The 27,764-nt window shown below is 38.4% G+C and overlaps 2 protein-coding genes across 10 annotated transcripts in view; one reads left to right on the top strand and one right to left on the bottom strand.

Annotated features, from left to right (window-relative positions):
* Positions 1-461: 461 nt before the first annotated feature.
* On the bottom strand, positions 462-18,572 carry PGRMC2 (progesterone receptor membrane component 2). Its single transcript, XM_038564665.1, has 3 exons — positions 18,125-18,572; positions 3,824-3,979; positions 462-2,682 (listed from the first exon to the last, which is right to left on the bottom strand). Exons 1-3 carry the CDS (start codon positions 18,540-18,542, stop codon positions 2,585-2,587), a joined length of 672 nt encoding a protein of 223 aa, XP_038420593.1. The 5' UTR covers positions 18,543-18,572; the 3' UTR covers positions 462-2,584.
* Positions 18,573-19,061: 489 nt separating this feature from the next.
* Positions 19,062-27,764, top strand: part of LOC102151797 (importin subunit alpha-8-like) — a 256,796-nt gene continuing 248,093 nt past the window's right edge. Inside the window, exons 1-3 of one of the 9 annotated variants that reach the window (XM_038564663.1) lie at positions 19,062-19,461; positions 19,571-19,803; positions 25,064-25,229. The gene's annotated coding sequence lies outside the window, so the exon portion shown is untranslated. Of the gene's footprint in view, positions 19,462-19,570; positions 19,804-24,362; positions 24,469-25,063; positions 25,230-27,764 lie in introns of those variants that run through there. The other 8 variants (XR_005373926.1, XR_005373924.1, XR_005373927.1 and 5 more) reach the window with 8 other exon arrangements.

Here is a 27,764-nt window from a genome sequence, read left to right as displayed (position 1 = left end):
GAATTAAAAAATTCTTTTCAAAAAATCACATTAGATTTTTTATGTGGAATCCCCTGATACTTTAACTCCGAGGAAGTTCTGGGAATGATATGAAACCAAATACAGGAAACCAGACCCAAATTAACCAAAAGTAAGTTCCATTTCAAGTGGATGACAAGAATGGACAATGTAACTTGAAAAGATTAGTGTGGTTTCTCAAATGTGCCTTACCACAAGAATTACCACAGCACTTCTTAAAAATAGAGTCTGAGAACCATCTCTTTCAATTCTGGCTCTGTGTGTGGTAGGTTTGGACTGGGGACCAGGATTTGTATTTTAAGCACTTCAAGTGGTTCTGATAATCAGGAGGTCAGGGAAATGGAGGCTAAGGGGAAACCAGCAAAAATACCACCACAGCTCCCATCCCCTTACTCCAAGACTACCCAGCAAACTACCTGAAAATGAGAAACACTCAACTAAAATTGAGGAATTGTCTGTAGAACACGGTTTATTTCAAGTCCAAAACACAAAATTACTCAGTTTTCTTAACAGACTGCATAATTTTTACTGCATGGATATTTAGGATTTCTCTATTCACAAGTGTAGATTTCTGAACTTTAGGGTCAAATGATTCATATATATATATATTTATATGTTTACTACAGAGAACATGTACTTTAACAAATTTGTTTAGAAAATATTTTACATAAAAACACACAAAGCATTTACCAACACTCTTCAGTCTTTACAACCAGTCTTTAGCAAAGATTTGGCTGAAGTTCATCCTCTTCTACAAAAAATTCTAAGACCGAATATAATAGAATGTAGTATTTTACATACTTTAGCTTATTATTGCAGTTTAAATTTCCCCCTTTTTTTTGATGGCTTCTGCATATACTATACTCATACAGCAGAATAAGTCTTTTCTTCAACTGTGACTTGGTTAAATAAAATTACCTTTTTTGGTGTAACTTGTCCCCTACCAAGTAGTCCTGATGAAATCAGTAACTTGACATATATCGAGCTTTTAAGTAAGGGCGTTTTCAAACGAACAATAGAAGGATTCAGTACCTATCAGTAGGATATCCTTTATTATTCTGTGTTCAATAACTACCAGCCGGTGCTATTACTTCTAGTATAATCAGTTGGCATCAAAATATAAAGTAAAAATATGTACATTTTTATATATCAATTCTTACCTGAATAATCTCAGATCTCTTGAGAATGTTCCACAAAGTGGAATTTCTTCCTAAAGTTACAGTGAATGTGGTACAATGTGTACAATTTGTTTAACCAGTGCCTGCTTTTCATTTCCAAGATTTTTCCTTATCTTGAATCAAATGCACAATCCTGACTACCATATCATAATGCACTGGCTTACAGTTTTTATATAAAGTCCAACTCAAGCTTGTTTTGGTTTATTGTACATGCTTTATTAAAACGGTACTGGTATTTACAGTATCTGCAGAGTCCTTTCCAAGGCTCTCTCACACACATTCAGACACACCCATACAACATCCATACTACGGCCCCATGCACCCACACCAATGAGATGTGAGGGTCAGACTCCTAAATTAGGCAGCTGTTGGGGGACAGAGTTGATTTGTTTTTCCTTTTTTTTTTTTAAAAGAGAAAAAGCATGAGGGAATGCATTTGGCCATTACAATGCTAATTAAGTTTGTGTATATTAACATATGTGGCAGTAACACTGAATATTCCTTTTACATTCTATATACACAGAATGACATCAAGGTTTTGCGGTCAACAGAATATCCCAACTTCACTCTCAATGCTGCTTGTAGTGACTTCTGAATTCACATAGGGGCTTTCCCTAAAATAATTCAAGTCTATGTAAGTGAAATAAGGCACAATTAATATTGATTTGATCTAGGGGAAGGGAAGGGATAAAAACTAGTTTCAAATGATCTTGCTATTGGCGAATTAGCTTTGACTTAGACCCACTTGAAATCCCTTCTTCTAATTTCCTAGAAAGGTTTCTTAGAAATAAAAGTTTTTAATTTTCCCTGATAAAACCCAAGAAGAAAAGTTTGAGAATTCACATTTTAATATTTCGGTAACCTAAACCACTCAAATTAATGTGCACCACCAACCTCTCCTGCCCAGGTCTCCTCCCTCAAAGCTAAACCAAAACAAAAAAAGCAGACGAATCCCTTGTTTTTTAGGAGATTTGTACACTTAAGTAGCAAATACATATCTGTTTGTCTTTGATTTAAAAAAATAGGAGGAAGTGAGGGAGGGAAAGAGGAAAGGAAGGAGGTAGGGTAGTAGAATGGGAAGGAGGAATGAAGGAAGGAAGGAAAAAGTAACCTTGTGACTTTCTTGCTCTTTAAAAAAGTCCCTGTTTCCTCCTTTTCAGGATGATGAAGCCCCACCAGACATTACAAACAACTGCAACAAATGAGTTTGGCAGCGTAAATAATGTCTAGGATTCAAATCTTCATAGTGAGACTCATTTAGCTTGTATACAATCTGTTGAATGTTTTTTGCAGCAGGTGAACCAAATCCAAAGACGCTGGACATTCTGTGAAAGGGAGTAATAAGAATTGCAGTTCTGAAGGCCCCTGACTTTGGTTGTTTACAAAGTTCAATCCTGTTTATTGTGATCCTTGGTATCTTCTTCATCTGTATATTCTGATGGTTCTTCCCCTGGTTTTAGGAGTCTGCCTACATAATCATATTTTTCTGAAAAATACATCAAAAGAAAATCAGTAGTGATCAAATTTGTTTCACTATTCCATTACACAGCAGGGAAGGTGTTTGCCTCTTTAAGAATTATATAGAATAGGCTAGGTTGTTCCTATTGCACACCTTGGCTGGTCTTTGTATTCATGTAAGGCTTGAACAAAAGAAAACAGGATTAAGGAATTTACCAAGCTTGGGGACTGTGCTTTGCACGAGAGTGTTCCATACTACCAGTTCTTAATCAAGGACATTTCATCAGAATCACTTAAGAGATCATGCTAAGTAGATCTAACCAGAAAATATTTTGGGGGAGAAAATGTGATTTATGCTAGTACTCCCAGGAAAATAAATCAAATGGAAAGCAAAGTCATTTGTTACTTATTATGCTCTGTTCTTTGAGATCTCAGGGTGTGGCCCCAGGCATACCACTATTCTTTCTCCCACCAAACTCTCCTCTTAAATCTGTTAATATTGCTTATGCTACCAGGTATTTAATTTAGAACACTGCAGTGTCCAAGGTGATACATATTTGGTTATTTCTTTTAGTTATTTTGAAGTTAGTTATTTCTTGGTCAGGATTTGAACTTAGATTAAGTGAATTCACTGACAAATCAGGAGAAGATAGGAGGACTGCTTCCTACCCTAAAATCAGTTCAAGTGCCAAGAAGCCAAAAGAACTGTTTCCAAGGGATACACAGGTCACATAAATAGCTGTCTGGACTGTCACACAGAAGGTAATAACTGATGTCACGAGGATATACTACAAGGGAAACATATTTTTTTCTTTATGGTTTGAGAGTAAGATCAATAAAATAATTTTGAAATAAATAATAGTATCAATATTAAAAATCACTTCAGTTTTAAATAGAAGCCTAAATTTAAAAATACTATACATTAATTAAAAAGCCTTATAAGACTAAAGGTGTCACACTTTTTGTTAGACTTATAGTTTGTAACGCAACTTTTAAAGATGGATTTTTAAATAATAGTATGTAACAATCATTGTCATTTAGCTATTCTTATCATTAAACAATGATGGTGATGAACAGATATCCTTAGGCTCTTAAGGAGTGTGAAACAGTGTATACTTTCTTTGGCCATAAATTTAGTATTTCCAAAGAACCCAACAAAATGAAGGTACCTTTAAACTGCATTTCCCATTCTCGAACACTCTCCATCTGTACAGCATTCAAGTCTGAGAGATCATCATATTCATCTTTAAGTGCATCTTTATCTAGGCAAAATGTCGCCAGTCCTCTGGAGGCATCCCTACCAGCAAATATTCCATATGGACCGGCTGGGGGTGGGGAAGAAAAATAAATTATTGACATTACCTTAACATTAGTTTAGAATGTCTCAAAGGAAAAAGCCAAATAAAAGAAACCTCATAATGACTCATAATTGGCACACAGCCTTAATTTCAAAACATGACAGATACAAGACGGGATAATGAGAAGAAACTTCTTGGAAATCTGCCTATAGAACAAAGTAAAGTTTTTCACTGAAAATTTAAAATTTAAATTTCAGATACCTCAAAACTTGTATTCAAGGTTGAAGACTATACTGTATTAGGGAGAAGAGGAAACGTCAGCAGCTAGGTTTGGAAGCTGGTTTGAGGGGAGATAATGCTTCACTGATTGCTGTTCATTAATTGTGGTGTCTACAAATAATCAACAGAACATCCACTAATAAGCACCTGTTAAAGACTCAGGTCAACTGTGGATCTAAAATATTTTTCTTCCTCTTATTCAAAGCAGGTTGTGTGAGAGCACAGACTGTATCATCTTTGTACCCCCACTGACTAGTTCAATGAATAGCACATGTAGATGTTCAACAGGTCGTTGTCGAATGATTGGTTTTATCATTTGATAAATGATAAATCATATGACCCATTTTCAAAATAAGTATCATGTGACTACCAGAATATACTCACAATTACCTATATAAACTACAAAAAGTCATCAAACAATGGTTTGCATTTGTCACAGCTCTTGGGAAACAGGAGATGACTATAAGGAACAGTTCTTTTTTTTAAGTTTCTATTGTTTTTTGGGGGTGAGGGAGGGGCGGGAAGAGGGAGAGAGAATCTTAAGCAGGTTCCACACCCACTGCAGAGCCCGTGTGGGGCTTGATCTCCCAACCCTGAGATCATGACTTGAACTGAAATCAAGAATTGGATGCTTAACCAACAGAGCCACCCAGGCACCCCAACAGTTCTTCTGTCACAAAATGATTAGCATTTGTCCAAGGAATTAGGAACCATCCTCTCTAGGGAAGAATGGCATGATTTACATGCTGACAGAAGTGAGCCATTCCCAGTTTGTCCTTGAGAGAGAGCAGCAATTGTCTTGCTCATGTTAGTACTCAATGCCTCGCACATGCCTGACATAAAAGAGAAACACAGTATATTTCTTCCAAAATATTAGCTGTAATTCCAAATGAGTAACTCTTGATTTTGATCATTTAAACAGATTCACTTATGGTAAGCAAAACCCCCACCCAAATATATGATAAAAAAGACACTTCAGTTCTTTAAAACACATAATAAGCAAAACTGAAACAACTTAATTTTCCACACCAAAAAAATTAAATTACAGTACATTAATTTAATGGAATAAGCACATAATCATCAACAAGAATGAAGTGTCTCTATATGTACACAGACCAAAGTCCATGATAGAGTAACTGAAAAGAGCAATTCAGAAGAGTATGTATATATAAATTATGATTTGGTTTGAATTAGAAAAACACACATATAGGGCACCTGGGTGGCTCAGTGGCTGAGTGTCTGCCTTTGGCTCAAGTCATGATCCCGGGGTTCTGAGATTGAATCCCACATTGGGCTCCCCACAGGGAGCCTGCTTCTCCCTCTGCCTATTTCTCTGCTTCACTCTCTGCGTCTCTCATGCATAAATAAATAAAATCTTTAAAAAAAAATGTTGGTTTAAAAATTAAGTGGTGACCTAGCTGGCTCAGTCGGAAGAGCATCTGACTCTTGATCTCAGGGTCATGAATTCTAGCCATATGTTGGGTATAGAGATTACTTAAATAAATACTTAAAAAAAAAGATGTCCAAAATACCTAATTTTACAAATTAAAATTTTTTTTCCTGAGGCTATAGTTTTCCATGCATGACAAAGGTAATTTAGAGAAAATGATTTTAAAACTAGAATTCCTGGGATCCCTGGGTGGCTCAGCGGTCTATTAGCACCTGCCTTTGGCCCGGGGCTTGATCCTGGAGACCCAGGATCGAGTCCCACATCGGGCTCCCCGAATGGAGCCTGCCTCTCTCCGTCTCTGTCTCTCATGAATAAATAAATAAAATCTCAACTTAAACAAAAGCAAAAACAAAAACAAAAAAAACCTAGAATTCCTAACTTAATTATTATGAGCAACACAGTGGTCAGTAAGGGAGCTTACTGTCCAGTTAACAAAGTAAAATATAGGGTAGCCTGGGTGGCTCAGCGGTTTAGCACCTGCCTTCAGTCCAGGGCCTGATCCTGGAGTCCCGGGATCAAGTCCCATGTCGGGCTCCCTGCATGGAGCCTGCTTCTCCATCTGCCTATGTCTCTGCCTCTCTCTGTGTCTCTCATGAATAAATAAATAAAATCTTTAAAAAACAAAAACAAAAACAAAACACTTTCTAAAGAGAAGTAAACAAGAAGAAAAAACCAGAAATTTCTTAATTTTTAAATGAGCAGAGTAATACCTATATTCATATTTGAAAGCCTTTAGGAAACTGAAGGTTATGTGTCAGAAAAGTATCTGTACATTTCAGAGAATTAAAAATTCTACTTAGGGACGCCTGGGTGGCTCATTGGTTTGAGTGCGCCTGCCTTTGGCCCAGGGCATGATCCTGGAGTCCCGAGATTGGGTCCCACATCAGGCTTCCTGCACGGAGCCTGCTTCTCCCTCTGCCTGTGTCTCTGCCTCTCTCTCTGTGTCTCATGATTAAATAAATAAAATCTTTTAAAAAATAAATAAAAAAATAAAAATTCTACTTAAATAGACAATAATCAGAACATTTGTGAACATTAATCTGAATTACAGAAAGCATTACACCATAAAGTTCATTGAGTATAAGAAACTCATTCTTTGGAAAGTTTATGGCATGGAACCAGAAGTGGCATTTGTGATAAATTTTAAAAGTAGCATTATTAGGTATTGATACCTTAACATGACAATAAAGGTAATTCCTCTCAGTAAAGTACTTTTTTATTCTGCTTTTTCTATTCCTAAGTATTTTCCATATTGCTACTTAATATCAGGTGACATTCACAATTACCATCTAATGGTCATATATCTTCTTAATGAATATACCTAAAATTTAATCATTTTCCTATTAGTATACACTTAGGCTACCATTTTAAACTTTTAAATCAGGGATTCCTGGGTGGCTCAGCAGTTTAGCGCCTCCCTTCGGCCCAGGGCATGATCCGAGGTCCTGGGATGGAGTCCCACATCCGGCTCCCTGCATGGAGCCTGCTTCTCCCTCTGCCTGTGTCTCTGCCTCTATCTCTCTGTGTGTCTCTTGTGAATAAATAAATAAAATCTTAAATAACTAACTAACTAACTAACTAAATAAATAAATAAGCAAGCAAGCTTTTAAATTTGTCTTCTATATAAGAAAATAGGACACTATTTACAACTGGCCAAAATTTATGACCTTCAATCTATTGTTCATTATCTCAATTGACATTGAAAACAGGGTATTAAGCATTTAAGAGAAATTCAATATTGTTCCTTAAATTGGAATTAAGTATTTTAGAGAAATACTAACTTTGAAAATCAAGCAAGAGCAAACAGTTCCTAGTGAAAAAAGTAGTTGTGTGTGTTTGTTTATTTATTTATATGACTCCAAATGCTTTGTGCCAATAGCTGTTTTTCCTGAGATGGAGGCTACAGATAGATAGATAGACAGATAAGAGAGACAGATAAAACAATGTAAGTTTTTTGAGAAACCATGAAAGCAAAGTAATGCTGACAAACGTAAAACAGCGATGAGTCATAAGTACAAAAGAAAAAATAAAACTGATCAGGGCTACAAAAACCTACAAATGTAGAATGATAGTTTTCCACCTTTTAAAGAATTTTCTAGCAATGTGATTCTCTTCTCTAATAGTCTTGCAAAGTGGAAGGAACAATTTTTGCCCCCTCACCTGGCAGAACAGGACTAGAGACATTCAGTGACTTGCCTAAAATTTTATCAACAGACTTGGGAAGTACTATGTCCACTTTTCTATTCCAAACACAATACAGTTAAGAAAACACACAGAGAAAAAAAAAAAAAAAAGAAAACACACAGAGGACCCATAAACCCAAAGAAGGAAGGATGACTCTGAAAACTGGAGCATTTCATTAATTACAAAATTTCAGGGGAGTAAGTATTTTAGAAGAGCTGTTAAATCAAAATGAAGTGAATTAACAAAAAAGCTGTATATACCAACAGCTTTTCTTATCAGTTTGTTACAATATTTAACCTCCCTGGCCTGCAAAAGTCAATCTGCTTCAGAGTATAAACCATAAAACACATCTAAATGGTAAAAAGGAGAGAAGAAAAGATGATCATTATAAAAACAGCAATCAGAAAATCCTCCATCTTTGAGTATATTAATTATGTACCAATGCATTCTCTAATAAAATTCTCTGCCAACTTTTTAAGGAGACCTCAACACTGAATGAATGTAAAGACAAAACTTCATAAAACATGTTCTATTTTTGGTTTTAGATGGCTGATTTAGTAACAGTGAACCTGAGTCAGTTAATAATCTAACCCTATTTCTAGGCAAAATGTTTTATTAACTCTTAAATAGAAAATAATGACTCAGTGATTAACATAATACTTCCCCACTCTCTAAACTATATTAAGCTGTATTCCTCACATTTAGGATTTCCGTCAGGAAGCATTTAACTTCTGAAAAGGTCTTTTTGGAACAGTTTTCTTTACTTTTTCCTGTAAGACCATAAAAAATATTAAGAACTAAAACAAAACAAAACAAAATATTAAGAACTAGAATTTGAACTGAATGGAAGTGCTCAGAGAAAGGAGAATCTGAGGTCTAACTAAACTACATTTCTCTGTATTCATGATACAATCAGAAGTGTCATCTGAGAAGGCAATAATAACTCCCCATTCCACTGCTCCCTTACACAACAAACATAAATGTTACAGATTCCAATATTTTGATAACCATACTTGGCTATCCATAATACTAAAGTAACAGAGAACTATCCAAGGAGAGCAAATTTTAAATGGTATTAAATCTTTTGGTGTAATTTACCAAAAAAAAAAAAAAAAAAAAAAAAGGCTAGTTTATATAAATGGTTATTTTGACTATTAGGGCTTATGACTAAGGGAATAATATTCTGTTGCTTTATCAAAGACTGTAATATGATGCTGCCATAAAAGTGGACTTAAAATTTCCAGAAAATTCTTGCTACAAAAAATAAACAGCAATTATTCAACCAAAGCAGTTTCTCTTGAAAACACTTATATAACAAATGTTCTAAGACATTTTAAAAATAAATCTTTTTCAAAAAATATTTTATTTATTTATTTGAGAGAGAGAATGAGCAGGCAGGGTGGGGGTGAGAGCAGAGGGAGAGGGAGAAGCAGACTCTGTGCTGAGCAGGGAGCCCAAGGCAGCCTCCATCCCAGGGCCCTGGGCTCATGACCTGAAGGTAGATTCCTAACAGACTGAGCCACGCAGGTGCCCCAAAATAAATCTTTCAAACATAATATTAAATATATCAAAATGACATTATACTAGAATTCACATTTTATTAATACTCTTTAAGAGTTAACACAACAACCCATGGCACAGATTTTTATAGTTCAAAACTCAAAAAATCTACCAGTTAGTGAATCCTAAAACTGCTTACTTTAATATAATCAGGTAGAATGGGGTAACATATTTTTGAAAAGGCAAAAACATATGGCACTGTAAGAAAATGTTTTAAGGAATAATTTAATGAACAGAAAATTCCAAGAGGAAATAAAATTCTAAAATACATAACATAATTTTGTGATTATTGGGATGACTATATAGCCACATTAGTATTTATGAAGGGGAGAAAATTCCAGAATGAGTATTTCAGTTATTTCTATAGTATAAAAACCATAGCTCTCAGGGACAAGCTATAATTCATTAAAGTTTATAAGCAGCCTAGTTTTCTAGCCTGTTTGACAATATTGTCTTCTGTGATTATTAAAACAATTTAAAAAAAAAACCCTAAATATACTTGGTATTGAGTAATTATTTCAAATAAGATCAAATTGGGTCTTGGAACAAATGAAGCAATAATGCAAAAAGTGATTAAAGGAGATCCAAATAATACATATTTTTTAAATATTTAGATTAGGAAGTTCTAAGACTTTTAGGGAGAAGGTAGTGTGGCGAAAATGAAAGAATACTCATCAAGAAGCCAAGATATCTGGGTTCTAGAAGCTTCAACCAACATTTAATATTGGGCAAATCTTAGAGGCACTGGTATAAAAAGGGGAAAGTATTTGTCTAGTTTGGTCTCCAACTTTAGGCAGGTAAAATACTTTCCCCAACTCAATCTTGTTTTTAAAATTCAAACTAGAAGGCTGTCAGTGATACTACAGGTTCAGTTCAGTGGCCCTGGCCCCAGTGCTTATGGCTATGCTGAGGACGAGAAAAACTGAAAAATCAACATCCCAGGCCTGTGCCAGATGTGGGAGTGGGGACTGAGTTTACACAGCCTCCACAGAATGAGAATTCTAAGGTGAAGAATAATAGCATGGACTTACATATCTATTGGAATTTAGAGAAGAGCAAGGGTAATAGGAGTTGGGGGAAAAAAGAATTATTCTATAAATAGTGTGGGGGTAACTAAGTAACTTTCTGTAAAAATACTTATTTCATAACTTAAAATAAATTCCAAATGGAACTAAAAAACCCAAACCATAAAACTATATTGAAAAAAACTACATATTTAAAAAATAATCTTTTTAGTGCAAAAAACTTTAAGTAACTTATGATAGAAAACTCAGTGGCTATGAAAAGAAGATAAATTTGAATACATAAAACCAAAAATTTCTGTGTAGTTTACAAAAATACCGTAAATAAAGTAAAAAGACAAATAAATCAGGAAAAATGTTTGCAACTAAGGTTGATTCACTTTTTAAATAAAACCTAAAATCTCTAAGACCACTACCATGATTGATAAACTGGCAAAGAACATATGAACAGATAATCTGTAGGAAAGGAAACATAAATGACTCAAAATCCTGAAGGTGTCCAACCTCACCAAAAAAGGAAATGTAAATTAAAATGATATTGAGATACCATTTTAACTTCTCAGATTGACAAAGACCAAGAAGTTTAGTATCACATTTTTGGCAAAGGGGTGAGAAATGCTCATTTTCATGAAGTGCAAATTGGTCCAATTTCTCTGGAGGGCAATTCAGAAATAAGTACGCAAATTAAAAACATCCCATACCCTAAGACTCAGTATTTCTAGGAATCTTCCTTGTAAGTTCATTCACATGTATAAAAGAACATGTACATGAATATTTATAGCAGCACTGTGTATTAATAAGAGATTGGAAACAGTTTAAATGTTTGTTAATAGTGGACTGTTGAATTATGTTATATTCATATAATAGCACATACATATATATTCAAAAGACTAAGATGGCTCTTTTTATGCTGAGATGAAAGGCTCTCCAAATATTAAAAGTCTGTACAACATACAACTATATGTGTGTGTGTGTGGAGAGAGATACATATCCATAGGCTTGTACTTGCAGACAATAGTTCTGGGAAAAAAAAACAAAAAAAAAACAAAAAAAAAAACCCAGATTGGTGCCTCACCTCTAGGAAGGGGAACATGATAACTGGGTTATTTTTCACAATATGTGCTTTAAAATGTTCTATTTTGAATATATATTATCTAATAAAAATTAAAGTTTGTTTTTGTTTTTTTTTTTAAACTTCCATGAGGCCCTACTTAGAAATACATCTAAGACGCTATACAGGAAGACTTCTACAACCTAGGGCTTAAGAAACAGTACAGAAAAAAAATGCCCAAGAAATAGACCATAACTGCTGAAGTTTTTGCAGCACGAATTATAAACTACATGAAGAAACAAACCACCATGAAGGAGTAAGCACATATAACAGTTATGAAAACTGGCAACCACAGAATAATACAAGCAGATTAAAGAACTATAGCATGTCTGCTTAAAATTTTTAAGTAAGTAAGAGATGGAACATAAGGAAAGGTTAAGAGACACAAAGGACAGAATGAAAAGCTAATGTGTATCTATTAAAAGGAAATGGGGGAGGCAATTATTGAAGAGGTAATGGGTTCAAATTTTCTAAAATAAATGGATGACACATATCCTTAAGTTTTAGTAGAATCTGGCACATGTTAAAAAAAATTAAATCGCCACCTAGGTAAATCCTAGTAAAAGAGCAGAATTCCAAGACAAAGGGAAAAATAGAGTAATCAAAGGAATGAAAATAAACCAAAAGCAGATCTGAAGACAGGTAGAAGACAGTGGCATAGTACTATTGAAGATGTGAGGTAAAACAATCAGCCTACAATTTTATATCTGAAACCTATAGTATTATTCCTGAATAAGGGCATATGGAGACCGAATTTATTTTCTGCCAATGAAAAAACTACAGGATGTACCTCACTAAAATGAAAGCTGAACCCTGAACAAAGGAATGAGATCCAAGAAATGACAGTGAATAAAGAAAATGGTAACTATGTTGGTAAATTTAAATGAGGGCTGGCAATTAAAAAAAAAAAAAGGTAATACTTGAATCAATTTGGGGGAGGAGTTTGAGAAAAATGCAGAACTACAAGTCTGATAGTAATACCGTAGAAAATAAGGTGAGGGAAGGAATACAGTGAAGCTTTCTAACCCATGGCCACAACTTATGGCTGTATACTACACCACCCCAAAGGACACCATTCACATTTGCATACATGGTAGTTTTGTATTTTAATAAGAAATATTCCCTCAAATGATAGTAAAGTGTCTTAAAGAGAGTTTTTCTAATTCACACAGAAATGTTTGGCTAATATTCCTATATTCTTCAGAAGAATAGTGTCTATAGCAAAAGTTTTAAGGAAATTACCAAAAGAATGGTAATAGAATATATCCAAATAAGTAGAGAGAAAAAGTGGAAGAATTAAAAAAAATAATCTGAGAAAGAAAAAAAGGAAAAAGAGGCAAAGAAAAGTATGACAAAGATAAATTACTAAATAAGAAGGTAGAAATAAGTCTAAATACACTAGTAATGACAAAACATATAAACCAATTAAGCTGTTAAAAGACAGTATTGAGGGGCCCTGGGTGGTTTAGTCCATTAAGTGTCTTCCTTCGTCTTCCACTTGGGTCATGATCTCAGGGCCCTGGGATGGAGCCCTATATTGGCCTCCCTGCTCAGTGAGGATCTCCTTCTGCCTTTCCCTGCGTTCCCCTCGCCCCCCCCCCCCCGCCCCCGCCCCATACTATTTCTCTTAATAAGTAAAATCTTAAAAAAAAGATAGTGTTGATACTAGATTCGATTAAACAAACTTAAAAAAATATGAATAAAACATACCACAGATCAGTGGAATAAAGGGTAGAAAAAGAATCACTGAGGTAATACTAACCAAATGAAGGCTGACGTCAAATCTCAAAATCAGTAAAGGTTAAGGATATTTCTTTCTTTTCTGATTAATACAATATGCAGTTCTAGATCTGGATGGCATCAGAACATTCTCACACCGATCTTGGTGGCTGACTTCTTTAGGTTTTTGCTTAAATATCAACACCCTTTTCTTGATAAACTAATATAAATAAAGTACCTTTCTTAGCCATCTAAAGTCCTCTGTTACTCCCTATTACATATCCTATACATTTCTTTCATAGAATATTTCATTACAAATTATGATTATATACTGAATGCTTATTTATTGTCTGTTTTCCCAAATATACCATAACTCCACATTGGATAGGAACCCATCTGTTTTGAAAACTCAGTTAACTCATTTTTTACAAAATCTTATTTAAGCAACAACGTGATGAAATCCAGGCAATTCCTTCTCAGTATTTAAAAGGGAGATGAAATTCTGTATTACTGATCTTGAGACAAGATGCAGGTTCTAAGCACACAGCAGTTATTTAGTGATGTTTGTTACAGGTACAGAGGAAAGGAGCAGTCTCTGTCACAGACTGTTCAAAGAATTATTAAAAGAATTCGAATAGCTACCTCCAGATGTTACTAAATCTATTTTCTTCCAGGATGAATAACATATTCTGGTCTCATATATGCTTTCAGGTATCCTTTAATACTCAGCATTAGTATTTAACACAAATACAATTCCCCCAAAGATTAAGCACATATGGAATGATGCTGAACTCAGAGTAGGTATTGTAGAAATAACTAGTATAAATGTGAGCAGAATATCAAAACTTATCGGAAAACTTAGCTGATCCTTTTATTTTCCTGAAAGGTAGGGATGTGTATGGCCATTAGCTCAAACAGACCCAGCTGGCTGGCTTTAAAGCTGGGATGAGAGCTCAGTAGTGCCAGTAGGATATCCATAAAGGAAGAGGTCAGGCTGGGCCTAATCTATATGTTGCAACTCTTGGTTTAATTGCAATTTTGCAAACTATATAAATAAAAGTTAACATATTGAAGATAAAATTTTAAAAAGGAGGAAAAACATTTGAAAGGTACATGTGCTCCTTTCTCCATCTTCCTAAATATGAGGCATCTCATGGAGTACCTCTTTTACCGCTGCGCCACCCAGGGATCCCTGAGTACCTCTTTTATATAGGACTTTTTCTTTTCCAATAGAACTTAAAAGGTAAGTTGGAGAAAATACAGTTTTGATCTGTGTCAAAGAAAATGCTACATGGAATAAGGGGGAAGTAATATATTTAAATTTCAGAAATGCAGGATAAACTATTAGAAAGGTCAAATTTCTTGCCATTCTAAAGAATAAATAAAAACGCTATTTTGGTAGAATTTCATTGTAGTAATGTTAAATCAAGTTACTTAAAATTATACTATCTTCCAGTCTTCCTACTCTATTTTGACTCTAGAAGTGTATAAAATTATATTTTGTTGTGATATAATGAGAAGGGATGGCCTGTGAAGACGTCAGACTGTTTGATTTCTAGCTTTGCCACTAAGTATGTGATTTTGAGCAAAACACATCTGTAAAATAGGAACATATCTCCAAGGGCTGTTTGAGAGTTAAATGAGATAATAAGTTGACTAAATGGAGTTTCCTCCTCCTTCTACCTTGACCTCTAGAATCAATGCTGTTCAATAGAACTCTTTGGGAGGATGGAAATACTCTATAAGGTACACTAATATGGTAGCTATGTGGCTACTGAGTAGTGGAAATGGGGCTAGTGTGATGGAGGGACTCAATTTTAAATATATTAATTTTAATTTAACTTAAAATTAAAAAGCCACATGTAGCTTGTGGCTACCATACTGGACAGCACAACATATATCCATGAAAGTGTGTTTAAGGCTTTAAATCTTTATGGGAACCAGGAGAGGGTATAAAAGTAACAGTAAGATTCTCTACAAATTTATCCCAGAACATAGTTTACCTGAAGTACAGATAGGCTTTTTGGTTAAATACATCTGGGTTTGAGAGCCACGTCTGTATGACTCAAGCCAATTTACCCAAAATACTTAAACCTCAGACTCCGAGGGCAGGAATACTTATTAGCCTCACTGAAGCATTGTGGAGATGACAAATTAATGGATCTAATGTAGTAGGTGCTTAACAAATCTTATTTCCTTTCTCCTCCCATATTCATTGTTTCTTACATGACCACTTTCCTCACATGCTGGCCAAGTGCCTGAACTGTTACTAAATTTAATGCTGACAAATGTAGTTAATGCCAACTGTTTGCCAACATGTGTTTACTCCACTAAATTGTCAATATTTAATTTTTTAAGACCTGAACTTTAGAAATGACTAAAAAAACAGTATCTTCGACACAGAAAAAAACCCACAAAATAATTATTAATTCTAAAACCAACACTGTGAAATGTAGATATTGGCTAGGCATAGAATAAGGTTTTCTGCTTCTCAGCTCATTCTTTCAAGCTACTGAGATTGTCAGGCTAAGATCATTGCTTCTGAATTATTCTATTACGAAGTGCTCAGTTGACCTGAGGATGAAAATAAAAATGAAAACCCAAACTGAACTTATATCTATTTCATAGCCAGAAATTGGCTTCAAGACTTTTGGAAAAACTGTTACATCTTCTATTAATGTGAAATATCAACATATTCCAAGCCCATAGATGATCTGGCTCCTTTCAAGGCTCCTTTCAATAATATAACATTCCAAACATCTCTACTAGGTTGATCAATAAATACTTAGAAAATAGTAATTACCCTTTGGCTGTTCATCAGGACATGGGAATTAATGGAAGCCAACCTGAAACTGACTTCTCCCTTATTATCTGAGGAGCTTGCTCAATGCTTAAGCCACACAAAGGCTATCCACATCACATCTATGACTCTTAATTTTTAATTTCTATTGTATAACATTCGCCACTGGAGGCTGCTAAACTGTGAGTAGGACAGCCTTTCCTAGCTATTTGCAGATAGTGGCAAGGCATAATGCGCAAGGACTAATATGCTTCTTTGCACTAATACTTTGTTTGTTTCACTGTCAGTGTAGATAGGGGCTGCAAAAGCAAATCTTTTAGTTGGGCAAGCTCAATATTGAAAATCTAAACCTATACACAGTTTCCAATTACTGCATATACATTTTATTATCAATGAGAAAGAAACTTCAGGTACCAAATACTGTTCAAATCCTTGATTTAGAAAAATTAGCTATTTAAATAGGTATGTCCATTTAATTACTGTAGTTTGGCCCTATTCTCTTGTCCCATATACTTTCAAGTAAACAAAAAGTATTAACCCTTTCGGCTGAATTAAGTATGTAGACATCTGCTTTTCAATTTTAAACAACCAGAAGCATTATCTAAGACTTGGTTAAAGTGAATGCGGATCTATACACAAAAATACAAGCAACTAAAAATTAAATAGTCCAACACATAAAAATCTACAATTTATCTCTATTCCATTTAACAGCAAACCAAAGCACTTCCAAAATATATTCCAGCCACCAAGCGCTGAAATCAGAAGTTCGTATTTCTAAGTGCCAGTGAATCTCATGGACTAACAGATTACATCAAGAAGAAACCAATTTCTTTTTGGGACTTGTCAACCCCCTCGAATTTGAGGCTTGGATGTATTCTTTAGAATAACAGGTCACTCTAGGTCCCTAATTTTATTATGTATTTTTTTATTGTAGTCACTTTAAGTTTAGGATTAATTACTACATAACCAGGATGTACAATGTTGCTCAATTTTATCGTATACCAACAGGTTCCATGAGTCTGAACTGAAGTTTATTAGCATAATCTGAAATGTATGCTGTAACTACATTGCAAAGGAAGGGTTTCTAACCCAACTACCCTGCACACACGGTTCTCGGAAAGCAAAGTTCTAAAAATCTCTAACTTGCAAAACTGGTGCACTGGGGTATGGATTTATGTAGCTCTTTTAAGTTTTTGCTGCTCAGTGAAAACACAAGTCATTATCAACGTGGATTTGAATACTTGCCTTCCTACTATCAAAAAAAAAAAAAAAAAAAAGTAAAAAGAAACCAGGCAGGCCCGCCTGCTGGGTATTTGAGCTCCACCTCCAAAACTCAGGGAGACTATCCTTGCCAGTCTTTATTAAGATCTACATTCTGGTCTGTCCTCATCCTACATACAGTGTTAATCTTGGAAAGCATCTCCATACTAAAACTGGTTTGAAAAAAAAAGTCTGAGGTGTTGCTTATATGCTCAGACTTCACAAGCTAAACGGTGGGGGCTTGGAAGTACGTGTACCTAAACGTGGCCTTATGGGGAATAGTAGAGAAAAGGGAGATCAGTGACAAAACAGAGTAAAGAAAGGAAAGCTGTGAATTACCTGGCCTACAAACTTTGGGTCCCTACATTAGGCATCTCCCGTCCCTCCTGCCCCCACCCATCCCAGGAATCAGAAAGCTCAAGAAAGGTAGTGGGCTAGCGTGACGGGCGACAACTGGGAAGATTCTGAAAAAAAAAAAAAAAAAATCAGCAGAAGAAAAAGCTTCGTGGAGGAACGGGATGGGAGAAAGAGGAGAGCTGAGAGCCGGTTCCTGGGGCGACACTGAAACCTGCACTTGGGCCGGGGGGGTGACCTGCAGGCGCCCGGAGCTGGGGGTGTGTGTGGGGCGGGCCGTCCCAGGTGCAGGAGCCAAGCCGCAGGGGTCCAGACGTCGGGAAGGCTGGGCAAACTAACCCGGAGCCCAGGGGCCTCCCCGTCTCGCGGGGGGTGGGGGGGTCGCACAGGAGCTGCAGGAGGTCCTCCCCCTCCCCTTCCAACTCCTCCTCACCCGGGCCGTAGAACTTGCTGCCTTTGGTCACGTCGAAGACTTTCCCATTGACCGCGAGCAGGATGCGCGGGGTGCGGGAGCCGTCGTACTGTCGCAGCTGCTCCAAGCTGAAGTCCCGCTTCTTCATGCGAGGCAGCGAGGCAGCGGGGCTCTCCTCGCCCGCGCCGGCCCCGGTGCCCAGACCCCGCCGCCCCCAGCGCACCCACAGCCGGTAGGCCCCCAGCAGCACCAGCGCCACCAGCGCCACGTTCAGCAGCATCTCCCCGCCCCCCGTCAGAAGCGCCAACGCTGCTGCCGCCCAGCCGCCCCCTTCTGCTGCCGCTCCCACGCCGCTGGGGCTCTCGCTGCTGCCGTCGCTGCTGCTCTCGCTGCCACTCCCCAGGGTGCCTAGCTTCACGTCCCCATCACCCGCCGCCATCACTGCCCGCCAGCGCCTTCCTCCTCCTCCCCGCCCCCTGCCCTCCCCAACCCCACGGCCGACCCCGCCCCTCTGGGGGCCTCCCAGCCAATGACAGGAGGGGAGGGGGCGGGGCCAAGCCTGCTCTCCATTGGGTGTTGAAGGGGTAACGTTGTCTCGGATCGCTCCCTCCCCCCTCCCTTCTTCAGCAGGCCGCGCTCGCGTGCGACGCCCCGCCCACCTCGCCCCACACTTCCCTGCTTTCGCTCAGCGCCTCGGCTTGCAGAAGTACAAGACGGGGAGGGGCGGGCCTGAAGAAAAGATGCAGCGCCGGCCGCGCGCGCGCGCGCATAGGCGGGGGGACACTACAGCGCGTGCGCGGGTTCCGGAGCGCCACGCGCTCTCCTTTCCCCTGCGCCTCCTCCGGGGGGCCGGCCCCGCCCGGTTGGTTCCCTCCGCTCTACGCGCGTGCGCCCCGGAATCGCTTCCCTTCCCAGGCTTGGGTTCGCGTCCGCGCACTCCCGCCTCAGCGCGGCGGCTCGGCACGGGGACTTCACGTGCGCCGGGGCGGCCGCGGAGGCGGAGTCTCAGTCTCGTGGGGTCGCCTTTTCGGGGGCGCAGGTTGGCGGCTTGTGGGAGGCCGCGACCCAGTTTTCATTACTGGCGCAAACTGTTGAGGGGCGTCTCTTTTTTGTCCCCCCCCGGGCGCCGTCGCGCCTGTCTGGAAGCCAGGAGCGTGGGCGCGCAGACAGAGCTGCCGCCCGGAGGTGTTGGCGACGGGCTGGAGCCCTCCTGGCGCAGGAGGAGCGCACGGAGCCCGCGCCGGGGCCGCTGGGCGCCCGGAGCCCGCTTGCTGTCTGCGCCGGCACCGAGCCGCCACCGACGGTGGTCTTGGCCGAGGCCGCTCCCGCAGAATTCGCTTTCAGGTTTTACGCTGAAGGTGCTGTTCCTGAATGAATAGTCTGTGGCGGTAGGGAAGTGGATAGAATGAGGCGGTCCTTCTGTTCCCTCATTCAGCTTTAACTCACGATTTCTTTTTATCTCCTTAGGTCCTTCGTAGTCTTTTAGGCTCCCAAGTCCTTAAAAACAAAACAAAACAAAACACAAAAAACCTGGCGTAAATGTCTCACCTCTGAAGCCTTGTTCTGGGCCCCTTACCTCAGGCGCTCATCTCACTGGACTTGGGCTTTCCTGCCCTGGTCTGTTTTGGTGTTGGTGAGTTCCCACACAACCACCCCAAGAACGGCCAGTTGTGGACTACCGGTGTGCCGAAAGAATGAAGGTGTGTTAAGGGAGTAACACTTTGGGTCTAATCTTTTTTTTTTTTTTTTAAGATTTTATTTATTCTTGAGAGACCCAGAGAGAAGCAGACACACAGGCAGAGGGAGAAGCAGGCTCCATGCAGGGAGCCGGAGGTGGGACTCAATGCCGGGACTCCAGGATCACGCCCTGAGCAGAAGGCAGATGCTCAACCCTGAGCCACCCAGGTTCCCAGATGATGGCTGTTTTATTTTTATTTTTTTTAAGATTTTATTTATTTATTCATGAGAGACACACAGAGAGGGGCAGATACACAAGCAGAGGGAGAAGCAGGCTCCACTCAGGCAGCCCGACGCGGGACTCGATCCCGGGTCCCCGGGGTCACGCCTGGGTGGAAGGCAGGCGCTGAACCGCTGAGCCGCCCAGGGATCCCCCAGTTTGGGTTTAATCTTGAGGAACCGGTGCCATGGAGGAAAGACCTAGGCAAGCAATAGGGGCATGTGATATGAGCTGAGGTACTTATTAGGGAAATGGCAAGTGGCCCATTTCGGCTTTAAGCTGTTAAAGAGGAGCAGAGTCTGGAGAACTAGGTTGATAGTCTTTAGTCAAAGGATAGGCTTGGCCTTTACACTATCCGTTTTGGAGGAGCCGCCGAAGTTTTTTAAAATTTTTTTTTTTTATTCATTTATTCATGAGAGACAGAGGCAGAGACACAGGCAAAGGGAGAAGAGGCTCCACACAGGGAGCCTGACGCGGAACTCGATCCAGCGTCTCCAGGATCACAACCCAGGCCAAAGGCAGGCGCCAAAACGCTGAGCCACGTAGGGATCCCGGCACTGAAGATTTTACGGTGGCAAATGACAGCCTCAAAACTTCTCTAGAGAGATTATCTCCCAAGTGTATTAAGGGTCGGAGTGAGAAAAGAATGGAAAACAAGTTAGTATGCTGCGTGCAGTATTTGTGCAAGAAATGAGGAGACTTAGAACTAAGTGGCATTAGAGCAGGGGTCTGTAAGCTTTTCTATAAAGGGCCAAACGTTGACATATTAGGCACTATCTTTTATAATTATTCAACTACTTTATAATAAGAAAGCAACCATAGAAGATACTTAAATAAGCATGGCTGTGTTCCAATAAAACTTTATGGACACTGAAAAATTTTTAAATTTTTTTATTTATTTGTTCATGAGAGAGAGAGAGAGGCAGAGACACAGGCAGAGGAAGAAGCAGGCTCCATGCAGGGAGCCCAATGTGGGACTCACTCCGGAGACTCCATTATCACGCCCTGGGCGGAAGGCAGGTGCTAAACCGCTGAGCCACCCAGATATCCCCTGGACACTGAAATTTTAGGTGTCATGAAATACTGATTTTTTTAAAGCATTTAAACATGTAAAAATCGTTTTTTTTCATCTCTAGAGGTATAGTATATGTGCTGCTGAAGCGAGCACTCATCTCTAGAGGTATAAAAAGAGTCTACAGGGCATAGTTTGCTCACCCCTGCTATAAAGGTACATTCTTGAGGCAGAGGGAACAGCATTTTATTGGGAAAAATTAAGTGGCCATGTATAATCTAGCCTCCATTCTAGAATACTTTTGGAACTGGAAGGGGGCACTATACACTGGGAGAACAGGATTAAAGTTAGATTGTTCCAGACAAATCTGAGTCATCCTGAGGTTAATGGTTAGAAGCCAAAACTGCTTTAGGACTTGGTAACAGGAAATGCCAATGATGGAAACAGGATACTTGGGAAGATACTGCTTTTGGGGAGAAGATGGATGCTTGTAGCAGTACCAGGTGTTATACAGTTGGGATGACATCAACGGTGGGAAGAAACCACCCCAGACGCTTCATAGCAGGCTACTCCTTCTGTGTTACTGACCAGAACTGGGTCTAACTATTCCCTGAAACAGTAACTGACAAGGAGCTTGGGACTACCATGACTGGTTAGTGTTTATGTAGCTTTTGGCAGTTTTTATGAAGGATTGTGACATGCGTTGCTGGACACTTAGCATCTCTGGTCTCGTCCCACTAAATGTCAGTAGTACACTCCTGGTATTGGGGCACCAAACAAACCAACCCTCTTCCCACCCCACACACTCCCTAGAAAGATGATGCTAGTTGAGTGGTTAAACCAGTTCGCGTAAGCCAATCAGGTTTCACCTTGGAGCTCAATTATGTATGTGTAGGTTTCTTTACCCTGATTGATTTGGAGAGAAGAGAGGAATTGAGCAGTATTGAAGTTCCGTTGTCAAAACAATAGGATGGAGAATGTTGAGTAAGTGACCAATGTTGTCTGCCACAGAAGTGAAAAGTTAAACATTTTCTTTTATATCCTTGATAAAATAAATATCTCAACTTTTCTACACTTGAAACCACCCCTCCCCCTTTTTTTAGTTCTCTGAGCAACTTCTTCTAAGGCTCCTGAACTGGTCTAGAAGAGTGTCGTACTCCCACCCCCACCCCAGATAACAGTCTCTCCCAGTAGGATACTCTTTCTTTGAATACTGTAATAACTTTCTGACTGATGGCTTGCTCAGTCTTTTCCTTCTTTATTCCACATGAAGGGACTATCCTGTATACTTATTTCCTTTACTCAGGCACCCTATCTCCAGTGGTGCTCAGCTATTTAAAGGAAACAACTCAGAAATCTCAGTTGGCACTCAAAGTTCTCTATAAATCCACAAATGGCTTCCCTGCCTTCCCCTTCTATAGCAAACCTAAACTACTCTATTTTTATTTTATTTTATTTTATTTTATTTTATTTTATTTTATTTTATTTTATTTTATTTATTGTTTTTTCATGAGAGACAGAGAGAGAGAGGCAGAGACATAGGCAGAGGGAGAAGCAGGCTTCATACAGGGAGCCTGATGCGGGACTTGATCCTGGATCTCCGAGATCATGACCTGAGCCAAAGGCACATGCTCAACCGCTGAGCCACCCGGGCATCCCACCTAATCTACGTTACACATAACTTTTATTGTGTTGATCTATTTCCCATTACAATACCTAGTCTCTGTCCTCCAAATTGCTGAAGTTATTCCCCATTCCAGACTTTACTCTTTCTATTTCCTCTGAGAGCGCCCTTCTTTTTCCCTTTTCAACCATCCAAGTTCTGTTGTCTTTAATTTCCTTCTCTGTTCCAGGCCTGTGACTGTATCAGCTCACATTGATCTCTTTCTCTGAATTTCTACAAATTCCTTGCCTATACCATCCATTATATTTTATGTTCTTGACTGTTCTTGAAATTCTTTGGATCCCTAGATGTCTCCTTTTGCCTCTGTAGAAGTTTCTTTTCTGAGTCTTTCCACCTTCTTTTTCCTCCTTATATCTATCTCTACCTTGCCAAGAGGTCATCTATAAGCATCTGCCATTCTCTATGTTCTTTTCTTCTCTTTTTTTGCTCTTTTTTTTCTTGACATTTTATCCACTTAGTGATTTACTTGTCATCTCTATGGAGGATGTACCTTTCCAGCCCTGACCTTTCTCTGGTAGATTATAGTACTAGCCACCAAATATTCCATTTCTTTTTCTGCATACATAGTAGACTTGAATTTCCCTATACTTTTAAATTCGATGTGGCCAGTAAAATGTGATTGGAAGTGGTTTGTGTCACTTTCAAGTAAAAGCTTTAAGAATGCACAATTTCTCATACCCTCTTTCCTTTTGGCACAATGAGGGAATGTTTTAGTTATCTATTATTGCATAGCAAAGCACCCCAGTAAGTATTTATAGGGCCTGGTTTGACATGGCTTCCCTAGCCATGTAGAGTAACCGGATTTCTTACATGGTGGTTCAGGACTCTCAGAAGCTTCCAGGTCTTATAAGTCTTAGGCCTAGAAATAACACATTTTATTGGCTAAAGCAGTCACAGGGCCAGTTCAATTTCAAAGGGAGGATAAATAAACTTCACCTCTTGATGGAGATTGGAGAGAAGAGTGACAAAGAATTTGTGGTCTTCTTTGTCACCCCAACAATATTTCAAATGGTGGCTGCTTCTGTCAATGAGGGTGCTAGCACTGAGCAAAGTGGAAAAGAGCCTTCAGCTAACATACACAGTTGTATGAATGAGAAATACATCTCTGCTGTTCTAAACCACTGAGATATTTGGCGATGTTTGCTAGCAAACAAAGCCTAATCTATAGTAATACAAAAATTGGTACTGGAAGTAGAGCATTGCTGCAGCAAAAGCCTAAAATATGTGGCATTGACATATATGTTACAGATGTTAGTGGTTGGTTGTTAGGCAGCATCCATTTCTGATTCACTTATGAATTTTCCAGCGAATTTAGCTCAGAAATTTGCGCTCAATAAATATTTCTTAAATAAGAGAGCCTGTTTCTTTCCTTTTTTTTTTTTTTAAGATTTTATTTATTTATCTGAGAGAGAGAATGAGAGACAGAGCACGAGCGGAGGGGGTGGGGCAGAGGGAGAGGGAGAAACAGCTTCCCCACTGAGCAGGGAGCCCAATGTGGTTCTCCATCCCAAGACCAGAATCATGACCTGAGCCAAAACCCAATGGACTGAGCCACCCAGGCACCCCAAGAACCTGTGTCTTGTAAATCTGTTCTGTTTATTTTAGAGGAAAATACTTCTTTCCCACATCAGATATTTCTTGAAGTATGGAGTGAGTGTCACTATCATACTCTCAATACTCTATTCCAGTGCTACTAGCAAGTTTCCTGATGTGTAAGTTTGGCATGTGCCAAATATCTTCCTCTCCCCTTTCCCATGGAAGTCAGGACTCCCACAGAAAGTGTGCTTTCTACTCTGCTGCTTCATACCAGAAGTTTCCCAGGGGCCTGCCCATGTCAGGGGATGTTTGGGGTAACCTTAACAAGATAAGCCCTTTGGGGGAAGGAGAGCTTCAGTTTTGGGAGCTAAGTTCATTGCCAGGGAGTGTCAAAACCTGTTGTTTGAACTTTAATTCATAAGCACATGAAAGTTTAGTGTTGGACATTAATAATTTTAGATTTAACAGGAAGTTAAAACCCGATTACTTTGGGTTGTAACTTAGAAGAACAAGATAATTTAACGGCTGAGCTTTTCATTTCTCCCTGGAAAATTCATATTGGGGAGGGTCAAAATCAAATTGAGCACATCTTTTTGGTTTTTAGTTTCAGTATTTTTATATTATCACTTGATTTTCTCTTAGAACCTCTATAATGTTGAAAAAGGTAGGGGGACATAATTTGAGATAGCAATAGAACAGGTTGTCAATTATAGCCTTGGGTACAGATTAACATTGGAACTAATTTATGATATGTTGTTCTGACCCATTCAGGGCATTCTGGGAACAAAAATCTACACTTTACCAGTGACCCCAGGAGATCCCACAAAAGAGGTAAACTTTGTATTGGAAAAGTGATCTTATGAAGGTGGGAACAGGACTGCCCTGACTGCTGACTTCTTATCCAAGGAGGATAACTATTCCAAGTTGATCTCAGTGGGTAAGCTTAAAGGGTTAAGGCAATGGTCTTCATACATTTTGCTGACATACCCCCCAAATAATTTTTAGGTTGATATGTAAAATGTTTTTGGCCTAAATTTAGTTGCAAAAGATGTAATTTCTGGTTAAAGTAAATATGAATATTTTAAAATACAAAGGGTTAAAATGCATTTAATGAAATTAAATTCCATAGAAATTGGATATTTATCATCATTAATTTTTTTACAGAAATTTACATTATTTTTTCTCTTTGAGTTTGTATTTTCATTCTATTTTTCCATAAAAGTTTTAAAAATGTATTTTACATTTAAATATATTTTATTGCTTATTTTATCATTCTTTTCTGCAATAAAAATCTGTTTATAATTTAAACAGGTTTCTATGATCAAAAGATTCTGTCAAAAACTTCTTTTGGATTGAATTATTATTACAATCATTAGTGTACATAATTGATCATAACTACATTATAAATTTTTATACATCATTACTAAAGAGAACTAAATTTTTATTGGAAATATGTCTCTGAACGAAATGGTTAGAGCTCCCCAATTAGTTCATGAATGTAATTTTTTGCTAGGAGACAGATTAGGAAAGGACAGAATAGAACTATTAGGTACAGGGCTTATCAAAAATGATTAAATAATTATTGTTAAATGCATTATTTACAATAGAAAATTATATGTCTAAATCTACATAAAAGATAGCAATGAATAATGAGGTGAGATGGTTAACAAGTGATGATGAGTAGTACTGTGAGTAAATCAATATAGATTTACTGTATTCAATAATTGTTAGGTGAAAATTAATGAAAATATTTTCTCCTTTGAGTCTATCAGTGCTCAAGAAAATACGTTGACTTAACCTTTGATATGTGTTTCTTTTACATGTTAACATTTATCTGTTGATAGAAATTTGGAATTTTTTGATATTCTTCTCCTTGAAATCATTTGAAATATGTAGCTGAAACACAGAATGAGACTTTACATCAAGTTCTTTCTCATTACTAAGCAGGTATACCTTATAGCTGACTGGTATTTCCCAGAATGTTTTCCATAAATCATCTGTATTTGAATTCTGAGATAGATATATGAAATCTTGCTGTGAGTTTGGGATCCAGTTGAAGTAGGGCTCAATCTCCTTCAGTATTTCTCTTTGCTATCTCAAAGTGTTCTTTGGCATTATCAGGCAATGGAAGAGGAAATGGCATTGGACATAATCATAACTCCTGCCATCCCACTCTACAATGTAGAATAAACTCAGAACACTCCAGGAGTGCTTGGGTGGCTCCAATGGGTTTAGCATCTTACTCTTGATTTCAGCTTAGGTCATGATCTCAGGGTTGTGAGATCAAGCCCAATGTCGGGCTCAGTGTGGAGTCGGCTTGGGACCCTGCCTCTCCCTCTTCCTCTGCCCTTCCCCTACGCACACATTCTCCCTCTCTCAAATAATAAAAAAATAAAAAAATAAAAAAATAAAAAATAAAAAATTAAATAAATAAATAAATAAATAAATAAAATCTTTGGGAAAAAAACCTCAGAAAACCCCAAGACAGACCAAAATACCCAATTTGAAGCACCATGCTTCTCTCTTAACAAAAGTATATATAAGATAAGGAAAATCAGGAAACCCTCCTATAGGTTTATCATGCCTGGATTAAATTAAATATTGATATCAATATTAGAATTGTTCCTTTGTATGGTGACTCAGAGGGTTTTGTACATGGAAACATTTGCCGTTGTAAGATCTGGGATGGGTGAGAGGATGCTGGTTTTTTGTAAGTGGGAAAAGAATGATTTTGGAATTGGAAAAATAGAATTGTTATGACATTTCAACCTCAGTCATATTTTAGGCAGCTCAGTTTTAAGAAAGAGTAAGTAAAAGTTGAATAAATGAAATTGATTTCCAAAAAATTAAATGTGTTCTCCTTGGAAAATACTTGTAGAATCCCAGGGTAGATTAACTCCAGTTTAGAGACTACTAAGTTTAAGACAATAAAATTGTGTGGGGAATGTGGTCTAGTTGCAGGGGATTCTGTTAACACTCTTAGCCTCTTGGGTCTCTTGGTGTCTTCCCCATTGGCAGGATTTGCTGGATGGTGAGAAACAGGTGAAAAAGCTCAGCACCTTGGCCAGTCTTAATCTTGGAGTGAGGCTGCCAGCAGAAATCATACCTTCTGGGTTGTTTCTTTGTACTGCAGATTTTACAGGGATAAATCTTTGAAGTGGATGAATGGGATAATCTCTCTTGTCCTGCTCTGCTAGTCAGTGACTCAGTGGGATGTATGCCTTGTCCCAGGGTTCAGTGTTGGGAGGCTCATTGGTACTGCCCTGTTCCCAGCATCAGCTTTATCAGTAAGAGTGATAGTTCTCAGCTGTCTATTTTTTTTTTTTTGCCTGTTTTTCAGTTGGTTCACAACTTGATAGGAAGAGGAGTATGGTTTACCCCTAAAGTCCCCTAATTATTCTCCATCCTTAACAGTGCTATGACTATTAACACGATAAATGTGTACTGTGAATTTTTTCTAAGTTCTTTTAGC

The sequence above is a fragment of the Canis lupus genome, chromosome 19 (assembly GCF_011100685.1).
Source record: "Canis lupus familiaris isolate Mischka breed German Shepherd chromosome 19, alternate assembly UU_Cfam_GSD_1.0, whole genome shotgun sequence".
Lineage (NCBI taxonomy): Eukaryota > Metazoa > Chordata > Mammalia > Carnivora > Canidae > Canis > Canis lupus.
Note: the sequence above shows the minus strand (reverse complement) of the source record. Positions and strands in the feature narration are given on the sequence as shown.

Excerpts from the sequence above, each read along its gene's own strand:
- PGRMC2 (XM_038564665.1), bottom strand. The coding sequence starts at position 18,542 with ATGGCGGCGGGTGATGGGGACGTGAAGCTAGGCACCCTGGGGAGTGGC. Across the intron at positions 3,980-18,124 it reads CAGCAAGTTCTACGGCCCGG|CCGGTCCATATGGAATATTT; the intron begins GTGAGGAGGAGT and ends CCCCACCCCCAG. Across the intron at positions 2,683-3,823 it reads ATGGGAAATGCAGTTTAAAG|AAAAATATGATTATGTAGGC; the intron begins GTACCTTCATTT and ends TGTATTTTTCAG.